General features: G+C 46.3%; 1 protein-coding gene across 7 annotated transcripts in view; it reads left to right on the top strand.

Annotated features, from left to right (window-relative positions):
- dachs (unconventional myosin-IXb-like dachs) overlaps window positions 1-21,234 on the top strand; it is a 512,416-nt gene that overhangs the window by 89,308 nt on the left and 401,874 nt on the right. For all 7 annotated transcript variants that reach the window (XM_075883315.1, XM_075883314.1, XM_075883320.1 and 4 more), the window contains 2 exons: window positions 15,544-15,767; window positions 16,175-16,262. In XM_075883315.1, the coding sequence (XP_075739430.1) occupies window positions 15,544-15,767; window positions 16,175-16,262 (312 nt within the window). The remainder of the gene's footprint in view (window positions 1-15,543; window positions 15,768-16,174; window positions 16,263-21,234) is intronic.

The following is a 21,234-nucleotide window of genomic DNA, read 5'->3' as shown; positions in this document are numbered from 1 at the left end:
CCGGGTTTTTTTTTTTTTCGGTTCAAAGTGTACCTTTAGAAGTGTATTGTTATGCTTGTATGTTATCCTGTTTTCTTCTTTTGTATCGCCCACACCTGCTCAAAGCCTGGCACCCAAGCTAGCAGTAACCTGTAAGTAAATAAATAAATAGATGATAATTAGACTCTTTGAGCTAGAGCTTGCTGAGACGCGTGACAAGTCACCGCGGAAAAGAAGACACAGACCCAAAAGTTGGTGGGATGAGGAAGTTAAGAGAGCCATAGCAAAACGTCAGGAAGCCTCTAGGGAACACAGACATGCTAAGCAGCGGGGTGAACCAACCGATGATGTCGAAAGAAAATGGGAAACCTTTCTAAGCTGTAGAAGGAATGCATCCCTTCTGATCAATGAAAAGATTAGAAGAAAGGGAGCTCAGTGGCTGGCAAAATTACATAAAAAAGATAGAAAGGCAGCTGCAAAATTTAGGAACCATCTAAACTCCCTAAGAAATGAGACGAGCCTAGAGCAGAGTTTTATAACTGTAGCCCAAGGTGCTAGGCTAGAAGGGGACAAAGCTATTGAATATATAAGAACAAGGGTGACAGAAAAATTTCAACAAAGAAGTAATTTATGCACCACAATAGACAAGGACGAATCAAGTGGTGCAATGGCTTCATTTTCACAACGAGAGTGGGAAAGGGCTGAGAAAAGGGTTTCTAGTAGTACATCAACTGGCCCAGATGGCATTCCAATTATGCTGATAAAGACATTAAGTCCGAAGTCTAAGCAGGCTTTGAGAGAGGAAGTGAGCAAAATAATAATCGATGGTGAAGTTCCCGATGGATGGAAACTTAGCAGGATGAGCATGATCTATAAAGGAAAGGGGGACAAAGCTGACATAAACAACTGCCGTCCTATAACAGTGACATCAGTGGTCTACAGGCTGGTGATGCAGTATATAAAAGAAAGACTGCATGCATGGATAGAGGATGAGGGGGTGCTGGGGAACTGCAGAATGGGTTTCGGAAACACAGGAGGTTGGAAGACATGTACTCACTAACCTTTTGAAGGATATCTATAAAGGTAACAAGGTAGTTATAAAGTGGGAAAAACAGGTATCCAAGCCTGCAGAGGTAAAACGGGGGCTTAGGCAGGGGTGTCCCTTGTCACCCTTATTATTCATGATGTACCTACAAGGATTAGAGGCCAAATTAGAGGTATGTGGACTGAGCTTCAACTTCTCTTTAGTCAAACAAGGAACACTCATTGATCAGGCACTACCAGCATTAATGTACGCAGATGATATAGTGCTAATGGCCAACAACAAGGAAGATTTGCAGAGATTGATGGACATCTGCGGCAATGAGGTAGATAGGTTAGATTTTAGATTCAGGAAGGAAAAATCAGCAGTCATGATTTTCAATGACAATGACGGTAGTGAGCTTAGAATACAGGAGGTCACGCTAGAGATAACAGATAAATACAAATATCTGGGCGTATGGATAAGCAATGGGACCGAGTACCTGAGGGAACACGAAAGGACGTGAGGACTGAAGGTAACAAGAATGCAGCAGTGATGAAAAATAGGGCACTGTGGAATTATAATAGGTATGATGTTGTGAGAGGAATATGGAAAGGGGTCGTGGTTCCTGGGCTGACGTTTGGCAATGATGTCTTGTGCATAAGTTCAGAAGTTCAAGCAAGATTAGAGATTAGGCAACGTTGAATAGGTATGCTTGCTTTAGGAGCTCACGGGAAAACACCAAATCAGGGAGTACAAGGTGATATGGAATGAACGTCATTTGAGGGCAGGGAAGCTAGCAGCAAGAAAAAATTTGAAAAGTGATTGAGAGAAATAGGGGAGGAGTGTTGAGCTAGGAAGGTTTTCAGCTACTTGTACATGAAGAATGCCGATACAAAATGGAGGAAGCGAACCAGGAAATTGACTGGTAAATACTTAGAAAACAGCAGGTGGCCAAACCAAAAAGAACTATCGGTTAAGAAGAAAGTGAAGAAAATGGGGACTGACATGTGGAGAATTGGCATGATTAGGAAGTCGGCACTAGAGATCTATAGAACATTTAAGCAGGAAATTGCCAAGGAAAGGATTTATGATAACACTAGGGGTAGTTCTCTACTGTTTGAGGCGCCGACGGGAGTACTGCGAACCAAGACAATTCGGGATAAATATGAAGGGGTAGACACAGTATGCAGTGTGTGTGGATAGGAAGAAGAAACTGCCGAACACTTGATAATGTTCTGTAAGGGGCTTCATCTTATAGTTCAGGATGATGGCGCAGAGTTTTTCAAAGCACTGGGGTTTAAGGACCGGGAGGGCAAAATGGACTTTAAGCGGGTAGACTTAACTAGAAGGAGGTTATCTGATTGGTGGCTAAAGTCAAGGCACGAGTGAAAATTAAACTCTTTACTGCACTGTACGAATCCTCAAACTCACTTTTTAAGGAAAGAAATAAATCTAGTTTTTGGTTCATTAAGTATTACGGCTCAGTGGCGCTAGCCACCGCCCGATCTGAAGGGTACAGCCATATCCATCCATCCGTCCATCCATCCATCCATCCATCCATCCATCCATCCATCCATCCATCCATCCATCCATCCATCCATGCATCGATCCATCCATCCATCCATCCATCCATCCATCCATCCATCCATCCATCCATCCATCCATCCATCCATCCATCCATCCATCCATCCATCCATCCATCCATCCATCCATCATCACGGCGACGGGCGGTACCAGCTAAGCGTTTTTCATCCGCAGCCCATAGGGGCGCGTCAGTCGAGAGTTGTTTGAGACCTGCAACTGTGCATCACTGTTTCGGAGGCTATGCAAAGTGTTGCGTTGTTGCATTGTCTGCCACAGGTGACGTTAGCGACCGAGAAAATTTTCAAAATAAAGGAGGGAAAGGGTGTGGCAGCTGTTTTTTTTTTCTCATGCGGCAGGCATCTTCCTGAAGGAGGCGTTGGCCCAGACCAAGAGGCGCCCTGGCAGCCATCTTGGCGGATGCCGATGCTTATGCGCGCCCAGGCTACGCTGTCGGCGCGCGCGTGGCAGCTGGGGAACGAGACGCCAGGGAGGAGGGCGCTCTCGATTCCCACTATATGTGAAATAAACGTGGGAGTGTCTGTCAGCGCCACAAGTAGCCATGGCGGCGAGTGGCGCACAGTCATCTTGAGCCTGTTTGGCGTCACGTAGCACGTGAACTTGTTACGAGTGGGCAGCTGACTAGTAGTCTCTCGTATACAACCTAAAGACACTCAGTTCGCCAGTACGAGACTCTCGTTAATGAATAAGGAAATAATTGTATACCTAGGGGCTCGTTTTTCCGTGTTTTACACAATGTTAATGAGATCTAACAGACAATAAGGTCAAGGAAAGTATAGGGGAAGATATTAGACCAAATTGTGATGTAATTATGAAGAAAAGTGGCCCCGCCGCGGTGGTCTGGTGGCTAAGGTACTCGGCTGCTGACCCGCAGGTCGCGCTATCGAATCCCGGCTGCAGCGGCTGCATTTCTGATGGAGGCGGAAATGTTGTAGGCCCGTGTGCTCAGATTTGGGTGCACGTAAAGAACCCCAGGAGGTCGAAATTTCCGGAGCCCTCCACTACGGCGTCTCTCATAATCAAATGGGGGTTTTGGGACGTTAAGCCCAACATATCAATCAATACTGAAAAAAAAGCGGGTGAAAAGATAACTTGCCGTAGGCAGGATCCGAACCTGTGACCTTCGAATGACGCGTTCGATGCTGACGCGTGTGAAGGTCGCAGGTTCGGATCTTAACGTTTCCGCTTAACTGTCTTAACGTTTTCGCCATGAATTGAAGTTCTCAAATGCTTTATATAGCCAGTGAATAAGAAAATTCGGCAGATCTCACGTACCTGGGAATCAGCGTTATGCGAAGCATGCGGAGGGAAGGTGACCGTGTTGCAGTTTTTTATTGTTTGACACGTCATGAAATGACGCTAAATATACGTACAAACGTTTCACGCACAGATACATGTTGAAGAGTTGCAGATGTTTATATAACCAGTTGTTTGCACTTGCGCAACCATGCCAACTGGAACCTACGTATTAGCAACACCAGAAGCTGATATGAAGCGCTGATGCTCGCGAGGATCCTGGCCCCGAACACTCACATAAGTCAACTTCACCGCAATGAAACTAACTCCAATTGGCGGTAACCCGACGTGACGGATGTGTGAAAGTAACACATGTGTAATGTTTATAAAATTGAGTAGGCGGCACTGCAACCACTATTGAAGTTTCACGAAGATTAACGTCTATTTGAAAAGTAGTTCCGAGACCTGGCGTAGCTCTGTGGTAAAATGCTTCATTTCCACGCAGAAGGCTTGGGTTCGATTCCATCTAGAACCCTGCCATTTATTCTTTGCATTCGTCTGGTTAACGCTACCTATTTCGGATATTTCTTAACGCTCACACGTTAAAATTGCCCATGTGTGTTCTCGTCGTTCCTGGGTAGATACTGTGTCAATCACCTGTGGCACATACCCGCAAACCAGTGGTACATACCCGCCCGTAGGTATGTGCCACTGTCTGGCGGGACGTGTTTGACGACGTACGTGACGGAATTGTGACATTATTGAGGTCTTGAGCAGAGCGTCATACTTGTCAAACCATCTTACCCTTCCATGCTAATTTTCGTTCCCGCCAAGTTAAGGGGGTTACCTCGAAAGCATTCAAACGTAAGCGGCTAGATAGATAGATAGATCGGTAGGTATATATATATATATATATATATATATATATATATATATATATATATATATATATATATATACGCTCCAAGTCGCCGAAGTTCGCTAAGAAATGCTTCGCATTTAAAAGCAAAAAACGATGAGCACTACAGAATAAAAATGTAATCACGTTTCGGGCCCCCAGAACGGGAGCATTGTTATGTGTGTTGAAACGTCATATTTTATTCTTTTGTGGTCGGTGTTTTTCGCCATTTACTAAATGATTCTTTCCGACCAGACGGGCATCCGTTGAAGCCTCGATTTTATATAACCAGTTGTCAACAGTCCCGTAACAATGTGAACAGCAACATGGGTATTAGCAACACCAGATATGGTGAACTGGTAAATCAATTGCACCGGATGCCGCTTAACTAAATTGGCGCTAACGCGACGTGACGGCTGTATCATAGAAATACATATGTAATATTCTGGGCATTCATTAGGCACATCTATCTTCGTCACGCATGTTCATCGTCATGAGGGGTCATCTTCATCTGGTGTAGGAACTTGGTTTGCCTGTTTTCTGTGCCTCGGGTGGGGTCACGTAATCGTGTCTCAGGGGCCTAATAAAGTTCATCTTCACCGTTGCGTTAAAAGGGGTGGAGAGTGCTCAGCGATCTTCCGTCCTCTCCCACCCGCTGTACCTCCTGGAGCTCCGCTCAGGTCGCCGCCTGTGTTAGGTGTTCGGTACCATGCCTCTGGAAGAGCCAACCGTCGCTCCTGTATCTAACTCCACGGCGCCAGCTAGTGCGGCCTATTCATCGTGGATTATCACTGGGCACCAGCGTGATCCGCCCTCGTTCACCGGGCTTCGAGGCGAAGACGTGTAGGATTGGTTGGACCCGTTCAATCGAGCGAGTTCCACTAACAACTGGGATGATCCTGCTAAGCTTCGCCGTGTGTATTTCTATCTTACAGGCGTAGCGAAAACGTGGTTCTTCGATCATAAAATGGATATCACGAACTGGACACATTTTGAGCAACAGCTTCGGCAAATCTTCGGCACTCCGGTGGTTCTTTCAGCCCTCGCGAAGAAGACCCTGGACGCTCGCAAGCAAAAACATGGTGAATCTTACACCTCGTACATAGAGGATGTACTTGCTCTCTGTCGCCGTTTCAGCACTTCGATGTCCGAATCAGAGAGGGTCTGCCATCTACTGAAAGAGATTGGCACTGTCGCGTTCAATGCATTGACCATACACTCCAAGGCGAAATGGTGTTAAAAGGGTGTGTGGTTCGTCCTTTTGGGGACTAATGGGGCTGCCACAACCATTAATTCCTTTAAGGACTAACGGCACCAGGTCTAACAGTTAGTCCCCATAGACGAGCTCTGGGGACTAACATTTAGTCCTCACATTCACACCCTAGTGAGTAACCGTTAGCCTCACAGTTCACCCCAAATGACTAACATTTAGTCCTCACATTTACACCTTAGTGAGTAACCGTTAGTCCCACACTTCACGTCAAATGACTAGCACTTAGTCCTCACATTTTCACCTATAGGGCAACCGTTCATCCCCACATTTACACCTTACCGGGCAGCCGTTAGTCCTTACAGTTGCACCTCGCCAGACGAACGGTTGATCCACTCAAATACTCCAATCAGATGAACTTTTTATCCCCAGTTCAAGCAATTTTTTAATTTATTTTCTACCAGGCCCAATACTTTTTTCGCCTGTTTTTCTGCGCAGTGAGCAACAAATAGCGCAGAAAATAACACGCGAAAAAGTAGTTAGCCACCTATGTGTAACTGATTTCGTAGTCACGGCAACAATGAAAGACAGAAGTGAGACATCGAAATCTTTTATTTTGCTACATACTCATAAAGTTTCTCCATTCTGTTATGAGAATTCATGGTGAAGCGTACAAGTCCAGTCTCATTGTCACATCTTGTTCACTCCATGTGGAGCTCATCTGACGGAAGCGATAGATGACAGGCATTGCAGATGTCAGCGCATGCAGCCTTCTGCCTGTTGTGTTCCCACGGCTGTACGTACAATAAGGTTGTAAAAATAGATAGACACACGTGACAGAAGATGAAGATTTACGCATATTACAAGTAAGTACAAATTAATATAAAAATACGTGTAAAATATGACACACAAATAACTTTACCTTCACATCTCGTACATTTCTTCTGAAGCTGCTCTGACGAAAGAGAGGGATGACAGGCATCGCAGACGACGCCGCACACAGCCTTCAGCACGGTGTGTGCCCACGGCTACACAATAAGTATGTAAAATAGTGAGTCACACATGACAGAGGATGAATACGAATGCATATGAGAAATACGTGCAAGGTGAAATAAAAACATACGTAACGTCTTTATGTGGTGCGTTCCTGTTACCATTGGACCGTTTCACCCAGCTGAGTGGGGCAATATCTACACCCTTTCTGGTGGGTGGACCAAAAAGACTTCGTCCCCTGCTTTGTGGCAAGAATGGTCACCGCCTCCTTCGGACAGCGGTGACGGCGGGCTATAAAAGCCGAAGCATTTTTGTAAACAGTGCTGAATTTTGATTGGAATCATCAGCTGAATCATAAACTGAATCGCTGTTGTACATAGTGCGAGTTCTAGATCCATGTACAGTTCTTTTCTTTCTTCAATAATGTGAATAAATCTCCGTTCTACCTCTCTTAACGCGTCCCCTCACAGGCGAAGATCGGCTATGCGGACGACGGCGGGAAGCCAGCTACCCTAAAGAGATATCCGCCGTGCCTACCATCGACCTTCAAGCCCTTTAAAACTGGTGGCAGCTGTGGGATGCCATCATCAACTTCCTTACCTTTACAACGTACACACAAGCACCACGTCGTTATTCCTAGACCGTCGAATTCAGGCGGCCCTGGTCGAGCACTCCGAGCGCGACGCAACGCGAACCGTCGCCAGGAAAATACGGGGAAAGGCTGAGCCAGGAGAGGAGGAGGATGGCTAGTGACCTTGGCAACACTTGTCGCACTGCCTGCAATTCTCGGTTGGTTCATCCCTTTGGAGCGTGTTTGGAGACTGAGTGGTTTGCACGCGGCACGCTTCCCTCTGTGGTTGCTCCTCAATGGTCTATCCGTTCATCGCGCGCGCCCATTGGGCTCCGTTACTCCTTTTTCGGCTAATTTTGCCTAAGAGTCTACAAAACCCGACCACAGTAGCCGGCGACGTTGTTGCCACGTGCCAGCGCCTAGAAGAACTTGAGTCCCAACGGTTACCGCCGGACAGCCCTGAAAACACCAGCACCTCTCATCCATCATTACGTGCTATGACCCGGGTGAATATAGGGGAAGAGCTGAAATATTTCGGCCACTCAGTGACCCTGAGTCCACCTCCCCCTCCAGCACTCTTTTGCGCGACGTCGTGAAAGAGGAGTTGGCGCCCATGACCGGGCCAGCATATGTAGACTCTCCGGTACCTCGACTCTAGCCGACGCACGCACAAGCCCTCGCTGGTTCACCAACTGTCTCGCAACTGATGTATGCACACTCGATGCCTGTCACCCTTGATACGAGTACACCTAGCCAGCCCTTTCACCCACAATGGCGACCACCTCGTCCCATCTGTTATTACTGAGGCTATTGGGGCCACATTGCATGTTTCGGTCGGAAGCGTCAGCAGGCGAGCGTGGTAGATTCGACCCTTACGAATAGGATGATCGGTCAAGTGGGGCCACTTTCCAACGCCGTCTTTACAATCCGCCGCCACGTCACTCCTCATCGCCAACTGCAACATCCGAGACAACCCCTCCTTACAGCTCTACTAGACGCTGCTATCCATCATCCTTCCGCCACTCTACGTCTCTTATTGCAAACTGTCTCGCTATTCACCAACCAACGTCCGGAAAACTGATGTGATGTGATATGTGATGTTCAACGTCCCAAAACCACCGTATGATTATGAGAGACGCCGTAGCGGAGGGCTCTGGAAATTTCGACCACCTGGAGTTCTTTTAAGCGCACTGAAATCTGAGCACACGGGCCTACAGCATTTTTGCCTCCATCTAAAATGTAGCCGCCGCAGCTGGAATTCGATCCCGCGACCTGTGGGTCAGCAGCCGAGTACCCTAGCCACTAGGCCACCGCGGCCAGGCACGTCTAGAAAACTAAACTCTGCAGCTTGTGGAGAAAAAGCTGAATTTAACGAAAATACATACATTCAGTGCGTCAATGTAATATGATATCTGTTTTAATAGGTGTCTGCGTGGACGACTTATTAGACACTGGTGCTTGTTTGTCTGTGATTGATCGTTCCTTGTGCTCACGTCTGCGAAAAATCACCACCCCTTAAGATGAACCTACACTCTAAGCCGAAAAGAATTGAAGTGGGGTATGCCATTGGTCAATTTAAGTGGGGTATGCCATTGGTGGGGTATGCCATTGGTCATAGCTATTCGTTTGTGGAATGATTTGCCAGATGATCTTGCGTCAGAACAAGACCACAAAAAGTTCTATCATACTCTTAATAAATACTTATGCACCAAAAACTGCTCTATCGCATCTTCGTAATCATCAGCGTTTCTAGGACTGTTGCCGATGTTTTTCACTATTGCTAGGTTGTAGTTACTGTCATAATAGTTATTTTTGTATTTCACTTTCACATACTGTACTCACTTTTCTAGTATGTATTTTGCTTACATGTTCATAAGTAGAACTGCATTTTCTATTGTATTCATTATTTGCCTATGTATGTGTAGATATTACGTATATGTATTTTTCTAACATATTATCTGTACCGCCCCCCTTACACAATGCCCCTCGAGGGCTCTGTAAGGTACTGTAAATAAATAAATAAAAATAAAAATATAGGGGACTAAATGGGCTGCCACAAATTTTTGAACCAACTTTGGACTAACTGCGGGAATAACTGCAAGGGTTCAACTGTTACCCCCTAGCACTTACTCCACTTGGTTTAAATGTTGGTCCTAGTGGAATGCTTCAGTGGGGCGAACTGTTGAACCGTCTGGACAAATGACAAAAAAAAATGGCGACCCTGCACTTGTTGAGTATATTTTATATTTAGCCTAATTTAATCAGCGCTGAATAACGCAGCATGTTGGTCATGTAACACCCACACGTATATATGCATACGCACTATTGTTTCAAAGCAAAACACCGCAAATACTGACCGCCCACACTACTGAGAACGAACTGTCAGATATATATAGCACAGTATTTTGACCTCTAATGTAGTGCCAGTGGGCGACTTTTACTCGGCTTAAAAACAATAAACATTGGCACTGTAACGTGAAAATTTTATTGGCTGCTTCGTTGCATCGAAGCGCACTGATCCTTTAATATGAATCCATCTTACCTTCAATATCCCCCCAGTCAAAGGTTAAGAATTATAAGCTGACATTCAATTGTGTCGGCTGAACCAGCGTTCGCAGTGCTGGTACACGAGTCCGCAAACACAAACATAGCAGCGGCGTTTATGCAGCAAAGCTGTCGAAGCAGCCGATGCTATACCGTGTCGGCTTGCGAAGGCGTCGCTAGGCTTACGAAGAGTACGGCCAAACGACCACCGGCGATCGCAACATGCGGCTCGCGTGGAATTTTCGTCGTCGTTATTTTATAGTCACAAATGAACAATAGGTAGGTGTTCAATGTTCGCGGTGTCTTACAGAGTGGTGTAGATAACTGTATACTTTCAGCAACGAGACCGTTCGCAGGCATGGTTTTTTCTTCGTGCTGATAAGTTGCTGTGCACCGCCGGCCGCACGACTAGTCGTATCCGCGATCGCGTGCACGCTTTATGTTTGAAAACGATTGTCGCATGGAGAAAAAGACGTAAGTTTGTCTGAGCTTTAATGCAGGAGATATTTTTTTCCGTGACAGAAATTGTGTGCGACGTTTCCTTCGCGTGTGCCGGCAAAGCGTCACTCACTCACACCGGCAGGCGGCTTGATACTGATGGCGTACGAAGCCTACTTCTTCTATATATCGCTTTGAAGTTGTGGCCATTGACTGTGCGGGTACACGACCACTGACGAACAGCTAACTTTTATTAGCGTTGTCAGTGTTTTTCTTAGTTCTAATTCAGCACATTGGAGCGAGTTGTCCGCATTGCCCGTGTTCGCGGAGACTCACTTCGTTTCGGCCCGCCCGTGCCGGCATGGTAGAAACGCGAGGGCGCTTGCTGTGTGCACTGACTGCGTGTTATACTTGCCTGTCATGAAATCTTCTATTCGTTTCATAGTGCTTCTCTTTCACAGTGGCGTTTAGTCGATATAACTTGTTTTTGTGATCGCCGAAGGCGCCGAGCACTGCAGTGCAGCATCGACAGAAGGTGATCGCGGCGCAGTTACCCTCCCCGTTGGTCCTTTCACTGCCGGGCGTTTCCGCACGACACGCACTGTCACGCGTTTAGTCTCTGTTGGACGAACCGTTCGTCCGTTGGTTTAACGACTGCAGTTGGTCCAACTTTGCGAATTTCGGCTTAGAGTGTACACTTCTCGCTGCTAGAGGGGACGCTATTAGACCGGCCGCCATGTGCACCGCTCGTGTTTTCATTGCTAGTGCCCAGCATATACATAGCGTAAGATACGGACGGAAGGACGCGTGCACAGATCGATGAACGGGTTGGCGGACAGATGGATGCACGGACTAGCGACCAAGTTGATACCACTCAAGCACCAGCCCAGTAGTGAGACGTTACTCCAGGAGCTTCCAGGTTTTCTGCAGCGTGCCAGCTGCACGCCGTGAGAAATCACTGGTGCTCAGGCATGCGCATCACGACTCTCAACAAACCATGCTGAACTGCTCAACTTCGGCCAGTGCAGCTGATGCTACAAAAGCAATACCAAGCATCATTTCGGAATGCCGACATGATGATGAAACTCTACAGATTCTAGTTTTTTGGGAATGTTGAGAATTAACATTGCTTTACCAGTGGTCATACATGAAGTGAGGCAGGTCTTCCAGATTTGAAAGATCGGCATTCGGTAATCTCTAAAAATTGTAGGAACGAAAATATTGCTTTGGCGCAGGCGAACCGGTATCCATAACATTTGATTGTTGGTATATCACTGTGTGCTTGTTGTTTATCTTCAGCACAACTGCAATGCCACCGTGCCTTTGGGCCCCGTTTTGTGGCGAATAACCTCACACGACCCTGGCATGACAATCTCATCCGAAATATTAGCGTGAAGCCACATCTCGGTTATTACTGTCATATCTAAGTTATACACTCGAGATCAGCAGATTCAGATATGATGCTGATAACATTCATGACAGAAAACGTATTTCGGATCGGGTGGCGCACGGCGGTGTATAGTGACATTGTGCCATTTTTTTAGAAGTGCGATAATTAGACAGAAAGAAATCATGTAATTCAGGGTATAATGGAACCATCATGCTGCTTCCTTCATCCAATTTGAATAGTTTTGGTGTTCTTTTTTGCTTTATCACTCTTTTCACCTTTCTATTTCCTTTCCCTCACATTCTTTTCCGGACACGAGAGAAATAATGTTCAGAAATACTGTACTTTTCGGCTTCCCGCAGTTTTTCTGTATTTTTGCCTTCTCTATCCCACTCACTAGAAAATTACCGGACAGCACTTGCTTGCATTCGGCTTCCCCAGTTGGTGGATTCATCCAATTTTAACGTCATCAACATCCAAGACATGATGAAGTATATTTGTGGGTAACTTTGTCGAGGTATTCTACCCGAGACCCCATATTATTATATTTCTTAAGGTTGTTCCTTCTACTTTTCTATTCTCTAGGTCGTCTACCTTTAAAACTAAATCATCAATTGTTTTCTGCAGGTCATCAACTCTAGATCTGTCATTGCACAAACTGGACGAAAGGATGTCCAGTTTCGTTTAAATTGATGCCAGCTTTTACGTTGTTTTGTTCAACTCAGTCACGCTACTAGTACCGATGGACATTTTAATTTCATCGATTAACATGTTAATGACTTGAGAATTTCTTCGGTGTTAGAACCCGGGTTTTCCTGTACGTCACCGCAACCAGTCAGTAAATCAACAAACGATTTGCGGCAAGCAGTTATCAAATTCAAGATTATTATTACAGTAAAAGCTCGTTTATTTGGCTTTCACGGGACCAGAAAAACTGTCAGAATTAACCGAATGCCGAATTAACGAATGAACAGGGAAAACAACATTTAAAATCAAGCTGCAGAAGCATACCTTTATTCGTTGAAGTATTTTGTAATTGTCGTCTGCGTTTTCGGGCAGATTCTGGCTGACATCACAATTTTTCTTAACTGTTCCAAATGGCCAACAGCACGCAAGCAGTCGGGAGTGTTCAGGCAAGCGTCCTCTAATATTAACAGCGCCTCTGAGACTTCTCGTGAGGTGCGATGAGGTCGCGGCTGTATCTCCTTGCATGATTCTTCGTCAGAATCGTGGTCTTCATGGGCACCCGTGACATCATTAATAATCTCTTGATCGGTCAGGAGACCACTCGTGGTGACACCATGATCAATCGCGATGTAGTCCTAAAAAGTCACATCTGTGGGAAGGACAGCATCGAAAGCCGGGCAGTCATCGTCGGTGGACTCGGCTGACACCTCCTCGATGCCATCGTCAGCTACTGCTGCATGCTCGGCCCTCACAAAACCGCTGTGCCGAAAACAGTTGGCGATGACTTGCGGTGGAGTGTTTTTCCACACGTGGGCGATGATGTGCACTGCGCCGAGTAAGTCCACTTGATACAACTTTTCAGCTTCTGAGCATAGCATCATTCGCTCTAGCAGGTGCTTGCGGTACTTCGACTTCACGTAGTGAATGATACCCTGGTCCATCGGCTGAAGAGCAGACGTAGTGTTGGGCGGCAAAAAAACTACTTTGATGCTCTTCAGTTCGACTGTACAGTTATAGGCACTGTAGTTGTCAACAACCATAATTATCTTGCGGTCGTTCGACGTGAAGTGCCGGTCCAACTGCTGCAGCCAGCCGCGAAAAATGTCTGATGCCATCCATGCCTTCCTGTTTGCTGTGTACTCGACAGGAAGGCTTTTGACATTCTTAAAACAACGTGGCTTAAGTGCCTTCCCGACGACAAGTAGTGGCAAGCGCTCCGTGCCAGTCATATTGGCGGCAAAAAGCACAGTTATCCTTTGCTTGCACTTCATGCCACCAATGCACGCATCCCCTTTGAAAGTCACTGTCTTGTTGGGCAGAGCTCTGAAAAATAGAGCAGTTTAATCTGCATTGAACACGTCACGTGGTTCATATGCGGCGATGTGCTCCAGCAGCTTCACATTTCTCCACTCGGTGGTCACGCTTTCGTCAACACTGGCCTTTTCGCCGTACACACTCCTGAAGACAAGTTTGTGTCTCTCTCGAAACCTCGCAAATCACCCTTCTGATGCTTTGAACGATTCAACGTTCATCATTGCAGCGTACTTCTCACCTTGCGCCATGATGAGAGGTCCGCTCAAAGGCAGATGCGCGTTGCGACAGTCAGTACTAATCCACCGGAGCAAAGCTTCTTCGAGCTGGAGATGATCTGCGGTTCGCAACCGCTTTCTAGAGGCATAAAACTGCTCGCTTTCGAAGGCTTGTCGAATCTGTTGTTCATTTTTCACGTACGTTCCCAACATGCTCCGCTTCACATTGTAGTTGATCGACGTAGCACGTTTAGAAACATAGGACAAGGGAAGGGACAGAGGGGAGCGCTTTAAACAGATGAAAAACCCTCTATTGCCATGCGCTAAAAACTTATGATCTCAAAAACGTCAATTCTTTTTCACAAAGACCGAGAGAAGGAGTGCTGACGCAGTTCAGCCCTAATCTATTAATCTTTTCTGCTTCAATAATCTCCCTTGTCACTTTATTTCTGTTTTTTCCTATGATTATCGTACCATGAAAAAGTGGTTTGCAGCCACACGTGCTGCAATGTAGTGCCGAAAGCCATCTCGACCATTTCTTACGTTGCAAGCGTGTTCGCGGAGCCGGTCATTAATGCACCATTAAGCATTTGTTTCTAAACGCGCTACGTCGATCAACTATGTCTTACCAACATGCCCAACTTTATACTCTAGTCAATTCACGTTGTACTTGGTCATAACCTGCTGTCGCGGTTTGCCGTTCTTCAGTGCTTCCAAAATTTCCACTTTAGTCGCCAAATTCTTCGCATTGTAGTTCTGCCCCTTTTTCAGCGTTGCCATCACTGTAGCACACGATGGTGGTGGCATGCAAATACGGTCACAATGGAAGAAAAAGAGAACTCCGCAAGAAGAGATGGTTCCGACACGACAACACAAGGGAAAATGGCGTCGGAGGCGCTGCGATCGCCCCCACTAGTTGATGATGATGGCGATGCCACTCAGGTTTCGGTTTCACTCCAGTGGTGCCAGCGCTGCTTTATCACACTTTTGTGTAGCAGCAGCCGTCAGCATTTGTCCGAATCAAACGGTGCAGAGCCGAATTCCGACGAAATAACGAAGGTTTGGTCCCATAGATTAACATGCACTTTGGCCGGGACCAGTAGAGCCGTCCAAATTATCCGAATTTCCGAATTAACGGGTGTAGCATTAATGAGCTTTTACTATATAATCTTCAAAGAGGTGATACGTTACAATTTCTTACGATCTAAGTGAAGAAAAAGTTCCTTTTTAGCACGTGTGAAATAAGGTTCAAGAGTGTAAGCACGTGCATGCCCAGTTTGTCTTGAAATTGGGTGCCTAGTGTAGTACTAAGTTTCTAGACTAACGTTGAATTGGCAAAAATAGATTGAATGTAGATGCTAGCAACTGCCCTAGCAATGCACCTTAGTTTGCTTAACAAAAACAAACATCCAGGTTTCGTGACAAATGCATTTGTTCTCTCGCAGATGCGTCCTCGTCCAATGAGGCGGTGCACCTGCAGCAGAGGCTCAAGAGCCTCAGCTGCGAGCTTGTGACCCTGCGCAACCGGCTGCACGTGACTGAGGCCGGGGCAGGTGGTGCGCCGCCGCCGGCCTCGTCAGTGCTGCAGGATGCCACCAAGGCAGCTCGAGTCACACCGGGGCCCGGCGGCCTGCCAGCAGTCGCAGCCATCTCTTCTTCGGCCACCAGGGTACGGGGCTTTTCCTTCAAGTGTACCGCTCTGCCGTCACGTAATATTCTGTTCTGATCTAAATAAGCACAGGGACACTTGAAGCGATTGCAATTTGAGAAGTGTAGTGCGCCTAGCTAAAATGGAAAGGAGTTATATTTCTCATTCACTGCTTTCTCAATACACTGGCTGCTTGCTATGGAGTGTGTTCGATGAGGCGTCTTACCAAGAACGTAGACTTGGCATGATAATTGATAGTAAGGACAAGAACAAAAGACAATTGACACAATTCTGTCCTTATCCTGTGCTACCATCACTTATCATGCTATACCAAGAAGCGCACTCATCAGTTAGACTTGCCAGCCACCAAATAGTGGCGAGGTAGCACTAATTGATCCGCCTGACTGAGTATGCTATGCGTTGTGCAGGATCCCTGCATGCTGCCCGTCGGAGAGAGCAATCACTCCCAGGGAGGCCCAGTGCTCAAGGATGCCAAGCCTCAACTTTACGTGCCAGGTAAGGTTTGGTCTCATCTCACGCAAAACAGAAACTCTAGTTCGGCCCAATTCATTTTTTCCAGCATAAATCATCGTACAGTGATATTGTAATCTTATGACCAGACTTCTAGTATGTAAGCTGAGACATGCTCCTAAAAATAATAATTGTTGAAGTTCAGTGTCCTAGAATTGCGAGAGACGCCGTAGTAGAGGGTTCCGCCAAACTCGGTTGCATGCGTGTCTTTAACGTGCACCCGAATCAAAGCACCTCAAGCACTTTCCCCTCCATTAAAAATGCAGCCGCCGCTTTAGATCCCGCAAAGTGTGGCTCAGCAGTCGAGACCACCATGACGGGGGCTTCTGTTCACAATGATTACTTCGCAATTGTCAATTTACAACCAGTATTAGAGAGTTGTCAGTCAGCGTCAAGAAAATGTAGGGCCCTGACACTGGGGCCTTTCAATAATTATGGTCCCGAGTGATATAAGTGTCACCAAGTGTTGTTGAGAGTGTGACATTCTGCACAAGTTTTTCTTCTCCATCGTTTGCAACTGTGATGAATGGGAAGGAAAATGGAAGTTGCGCCAGACCAATTCCACTGTTTCGGGGACCTTTCTATAGACGAGAGACGCTTATCTCGCACCCAGGTGCCTTTCGCGGTGCACTCTAGCTCCCAGAGACGCCATAATTTGCTTGGAACTGCCAAGGCGCACCTCGCTAGCATGGCATGCAGTGGCTAAATGTGAGAAAGCGTCTCTTGACATTGCACCCGCTTATAAAATTTCATCGGGGTACCACTGCGCTGTCATCTGATGTGACAACAACCAGCCCAAGAAGAAGAGATTGCTGAGCACTGCCTGTGAAGTACACAGCACATCGCGGGAATCGTGCCGGTGCGGTGTTATGCGATTTCACAGATTTCCGTCTACAACGAAAAACGCTGAGCTCCGCCACCTTAGCATACGATCACAATCAGCACGAAAAACTACGAGCCCAGTGACGTGTACGAGTAAGTATACCTATTGTGTTAATTCAAGCGCGGCTCCAGCTGTTTCGTTTTACGGCAGCGATCTGCGTACAGTATGCCGCAAGCTATTGCCGTACTCTTTCGCAGGCCGCATGTCAATAATAGGATGTACATATTACGACTCACGCGTGAATGCACGCACAGCGCATGTTTAGTACAACTGTAAAAGCCCACTATCGAGATGCGTGAATGGCGCGGAAAGCACGACTTTAGACTCGGTCAAACTGCGAGATGCCTTGTCTGTAGTTAGGGGAATCTACACATGCTTTCAGCTGGCGTCACCGCAGCATTTTAAAATCTTATTCTGGCTAGCACTTATGCACTACCTATGTGTTCCGAGTGCCCGGCAGACTGGAAATCGGTACACATGCGGTGCATGAGCGTGAGTTGAAGCCAGATTCTAGCGCTATGTCGACCCCGGCCCACACCACAAATTCTGCGGTGTCTCAGCCAAGGCACGCTGCAGTTAGACCGAGTCGAAAGCAAAGCTTTCCGCTGTTTGCTTTTTATTCAATCCCAATAGTACGTACCTCATAAAGCTGCTTCCGTATTCTGCAATGCACGTGCTGTAGACATTCAGGACTGTCGAGGAAGGTGTCCTTGACCTTTAACACGAAATCAGCATAAAATTCCAGCACAGGTATAGCGTGAAACATGCTTACAGCCGGACTCGGGTTGTGAAGTTTCACATTTGATTTGCAGAGCGTCTGCTTGCGTGGCAGTTCAGAGCATTGCTTCGCCGCGCTTGCAACAGATAGATCCACACGATTTTCAATATGGCAGCAAGCACTGAGCTCCCTGTGTTCTGGTGTATACAATCTATACAATTCATTCTGCCTGGCAAAGCGTCAATTCAGAAGAGTCAGAAGTCCAGCCAAGCGTTAATTTTGCGAAAGTGCTGCGATATAAGTGAAGCAATATGACGGATCGTTAATGCGAATGTCTGCTTCATCAGCCACAGAGAGAGAAACAAGTTTATTTAGAGAAAGAACTTTATTTTCAGCCCAATTGTCCTTCAGTAGCAATTCTTGATGGGAAGTCATGCACAACACTTTCAGACATTTACTGAATTTTCAGAAACACAAGCGTGACTATGTTGGCGTTTTATTTCAGCCTTTCTTTCGTGCCGGTCCTCGTCATGCATTGTGCTTTTAATCTGAAAGGGACAAACTGGAGCAAGAAAAAAATAAAAGAGCACAAAACAGAGCACCAGAGATTTTCGGCCCATCATCCGTGTGTGTGTATATCCTGATTTCCTGTCATCTTCTTGAATATTCTTTTCTTCAGGCATTAAAAAAGGCTGTCTTCATGAATGAAAATCCATATAGGAAGCGTTTATTCCCTGTGGAGCGCAACACATGAAGCCTTTTGAGGTTCACTTATATTTGTTTGAGTTATTTCTAGACATTGGTTTCACCTCCATAAATATATAAAAATATGATTTTTGTTTAGGGGCATAGCATAATTAGGATACAGTCGAACCTCGATACAACGAAACTGATAGAGTGCGGGAAAAATTTCGTTGAAGCAAAAATTTTGTTCTAGTGTATTCGAAAAAAATATATCTGAGCTGAGCTAGTCAAACAAAGGAACGTTTATTCTCAAAATTTTAAAAATGTTCGCTGCTTCCTATTCTTTCCCAACAGCGTCACGACGTGATTCTCATCCATGCATAGCAAGGCCATGGTAAAAAGCATGCTGAAACAACGCCTAAAACCGCTTTTGAGAAGGAACCAAACAGTTGCAATAACACGTTGACACATGCAGCTGTCTGCCATCAGAAGTATCCGACAATGCCGAGATGGAGGCTGGCTATCGTGGAGCGGCGACTTTTGCATTATTCTATGCCATTCTTATCATCCATTACTTGCGGCTAGCTGATTTTGTTGATAATGCGGACGAACGGCAGCTCTGATTACCTTACTGGCCAATCACGAACTTAATGATAAGCATCAGAATGAGAAAAGGCATCGTGCCGCGGTTGAACCCAGAAGCTGCGAGAAGGAAACCATGAACTGAGCGACTGAGCTTCAGCTTCGGTGCGTCTGCGGCTCAAAAGCAAGCCAGTGGCAAAACAAAAGCAGGGCAGTCTTATTGCCATCCCCATCGAGCAATGGCGGTGCCTATGCTTGTTAAACAGCGTTGGTATAGCGGCAGTTTTTGGTGGTGCCGACGCGTGTTTTAGACTTCGTTGACGCATTTTGAAGCTCTGAAAATGTATTTAAATGTTAAAGATTGGGTTTACTACATAGCAATATGTATCTGAGCCTGGAATTGCATTTTAAAATTTATTTGAAGCTGGGCGATCGAAGAAAAAGTGTTCGTTGTGGCGACAATATTTATGCATTGACTCCTATGGACTGCTGATGGGGAATCACGAATTTTTCATTGTAGCAGAAATTTCGTTGAAGCGGCATTCGTTGTAGCGGAGTGTCACTGTATAGGTTTTTTTTGTTGTGTGTTGTTCGGCACAGCACATATAAGGTACTTATTGTACGTCTGTCACAGGTCCTGTTACTTAGGGAGGAGACCGCCGGGCTAACTCCAAGCGCCAAAGTATTGGCCCCCCGAACTGCACCTCAAAAGCGCGGATAATTTAAAAGAGGTCCTATTTAGCGCGCTAGCGGATGCCGGCTGTGGTCCAACGAACGAGTCAAAGCCGAGAATTGATAAAGAAAACAAAATTATATTCTTAAGTATGGCAGATCAAACGATACACAAACATGCACACTCGGCAGTAGTTCAGTGCAATATTTCACCAATCAAACAATGCACTACCCAATACAATCAGCTACACTCGAAACAACGGACACAAACAACAATACCTGCTACAATGCAAACACATGCATCAAACAACTATGATATATAAAGACTAAAGAGTTCGAAAACTTATTCAGTCCAAAGTCCTTGGAACAAAGCCTGAATGATACTCTTCCAAGAATCACTCACTCTAAGTCCAGCGATGTTGTCGATTCACTGCCCCCCGAAGTTTCTCTTCCATGAAACCTTGCGTCTTGATTTGGCCGCTATCCAAGCACCAAACTTATTCGCCGGTAACACGCTGGCTTCCCACGCGTTGGGACTGCAGGACGCCTCCTCGCTCTCTGGGGTAGACTCACACTATTCTTATGCTGGTAGCACCAGCCTTGACCTTCAGGTGGAAACCCTCTTCATCACCTGCTTTGTCACTGGCGACAAAAGTTTTCGCCAACGCGGCGAAATGACCCTACGCTCACTTGCGCTAAAATTCCTTCATCTCCTGCATACGCACACTGGTGTAAATTGTCTTCATCTCCTAATCTCCCTTCTCCGCTGCTCGCTTAAATATCTTTCGTGCTAGATTCCAGAAACTTTTAATCATTTTGTCGGCGCTATGCACAGCCAAGGCTTGGAAAAGAGCGAGGACCGTCCACGACTCGTGACGCAACTCTACATCAACACGCCCCTTTCCTTCCAGATCTTTCCAGGGCTTGCTCGGGTGCTGATGTGTGGAGGTTGGTCGGCAAAACTACGCTTTCGAGGGAGAGAGATGGCGGGCCCGGGGAGTCTGGATGCTTGTTTTCTTCTTTAGCGTTGACCTTGAGGCGTCTCTGTGGCACTTGGTATCGTCACTGTCGCGAGAATTCGGCGGTGCGCTCTTTTCTGAGCGCTCATTTGTGCTAACGTCATTACTATGACAATGACGCTGATGGCTGTGAAGAATAAGTGTGTTCCAGACCACAAATTCTCTTTCTGTCATGGATGAAAATGATCGCGAAAGCACCTTCACCTGTGAAAAGCAAAGTGGCAATGCTGGCAACAAACGTCTACGCAGAGAGCAAGCTACCAAGGACTAGAGCTGTTCACCGCCACGGCATCGTTGTTAGCTGCTCTCAAGGTGGTTTTGCCTGCTTATGCCAGGGATACTTTCTTTTTTTGATGGGGACATGCTGAAAGCACCCACATCACCACGTCGTTTTATTCT

This window comes from Rhipicephalus microplus, unplaced genomic scaffold (assembly GCF_043290135.1).
Source record: "Rhipicephalus microplus isolate Deutch F79 unplaced genomic scaffold, USDA_Rmic scaffold_16, whole genome shotgun sequence".
Taxonomy (NCBI): Eukaryota; Metazoa; Arthropoda; class Arachnida; order Ixodida; family Ixodidae; genus Rhipicephalus; species Rhipicephalus microplus.
Note: the sequence above shows the minus strand (reverse complement) of the source record. Positions and strands in the feature narration are given on the sequence as shown.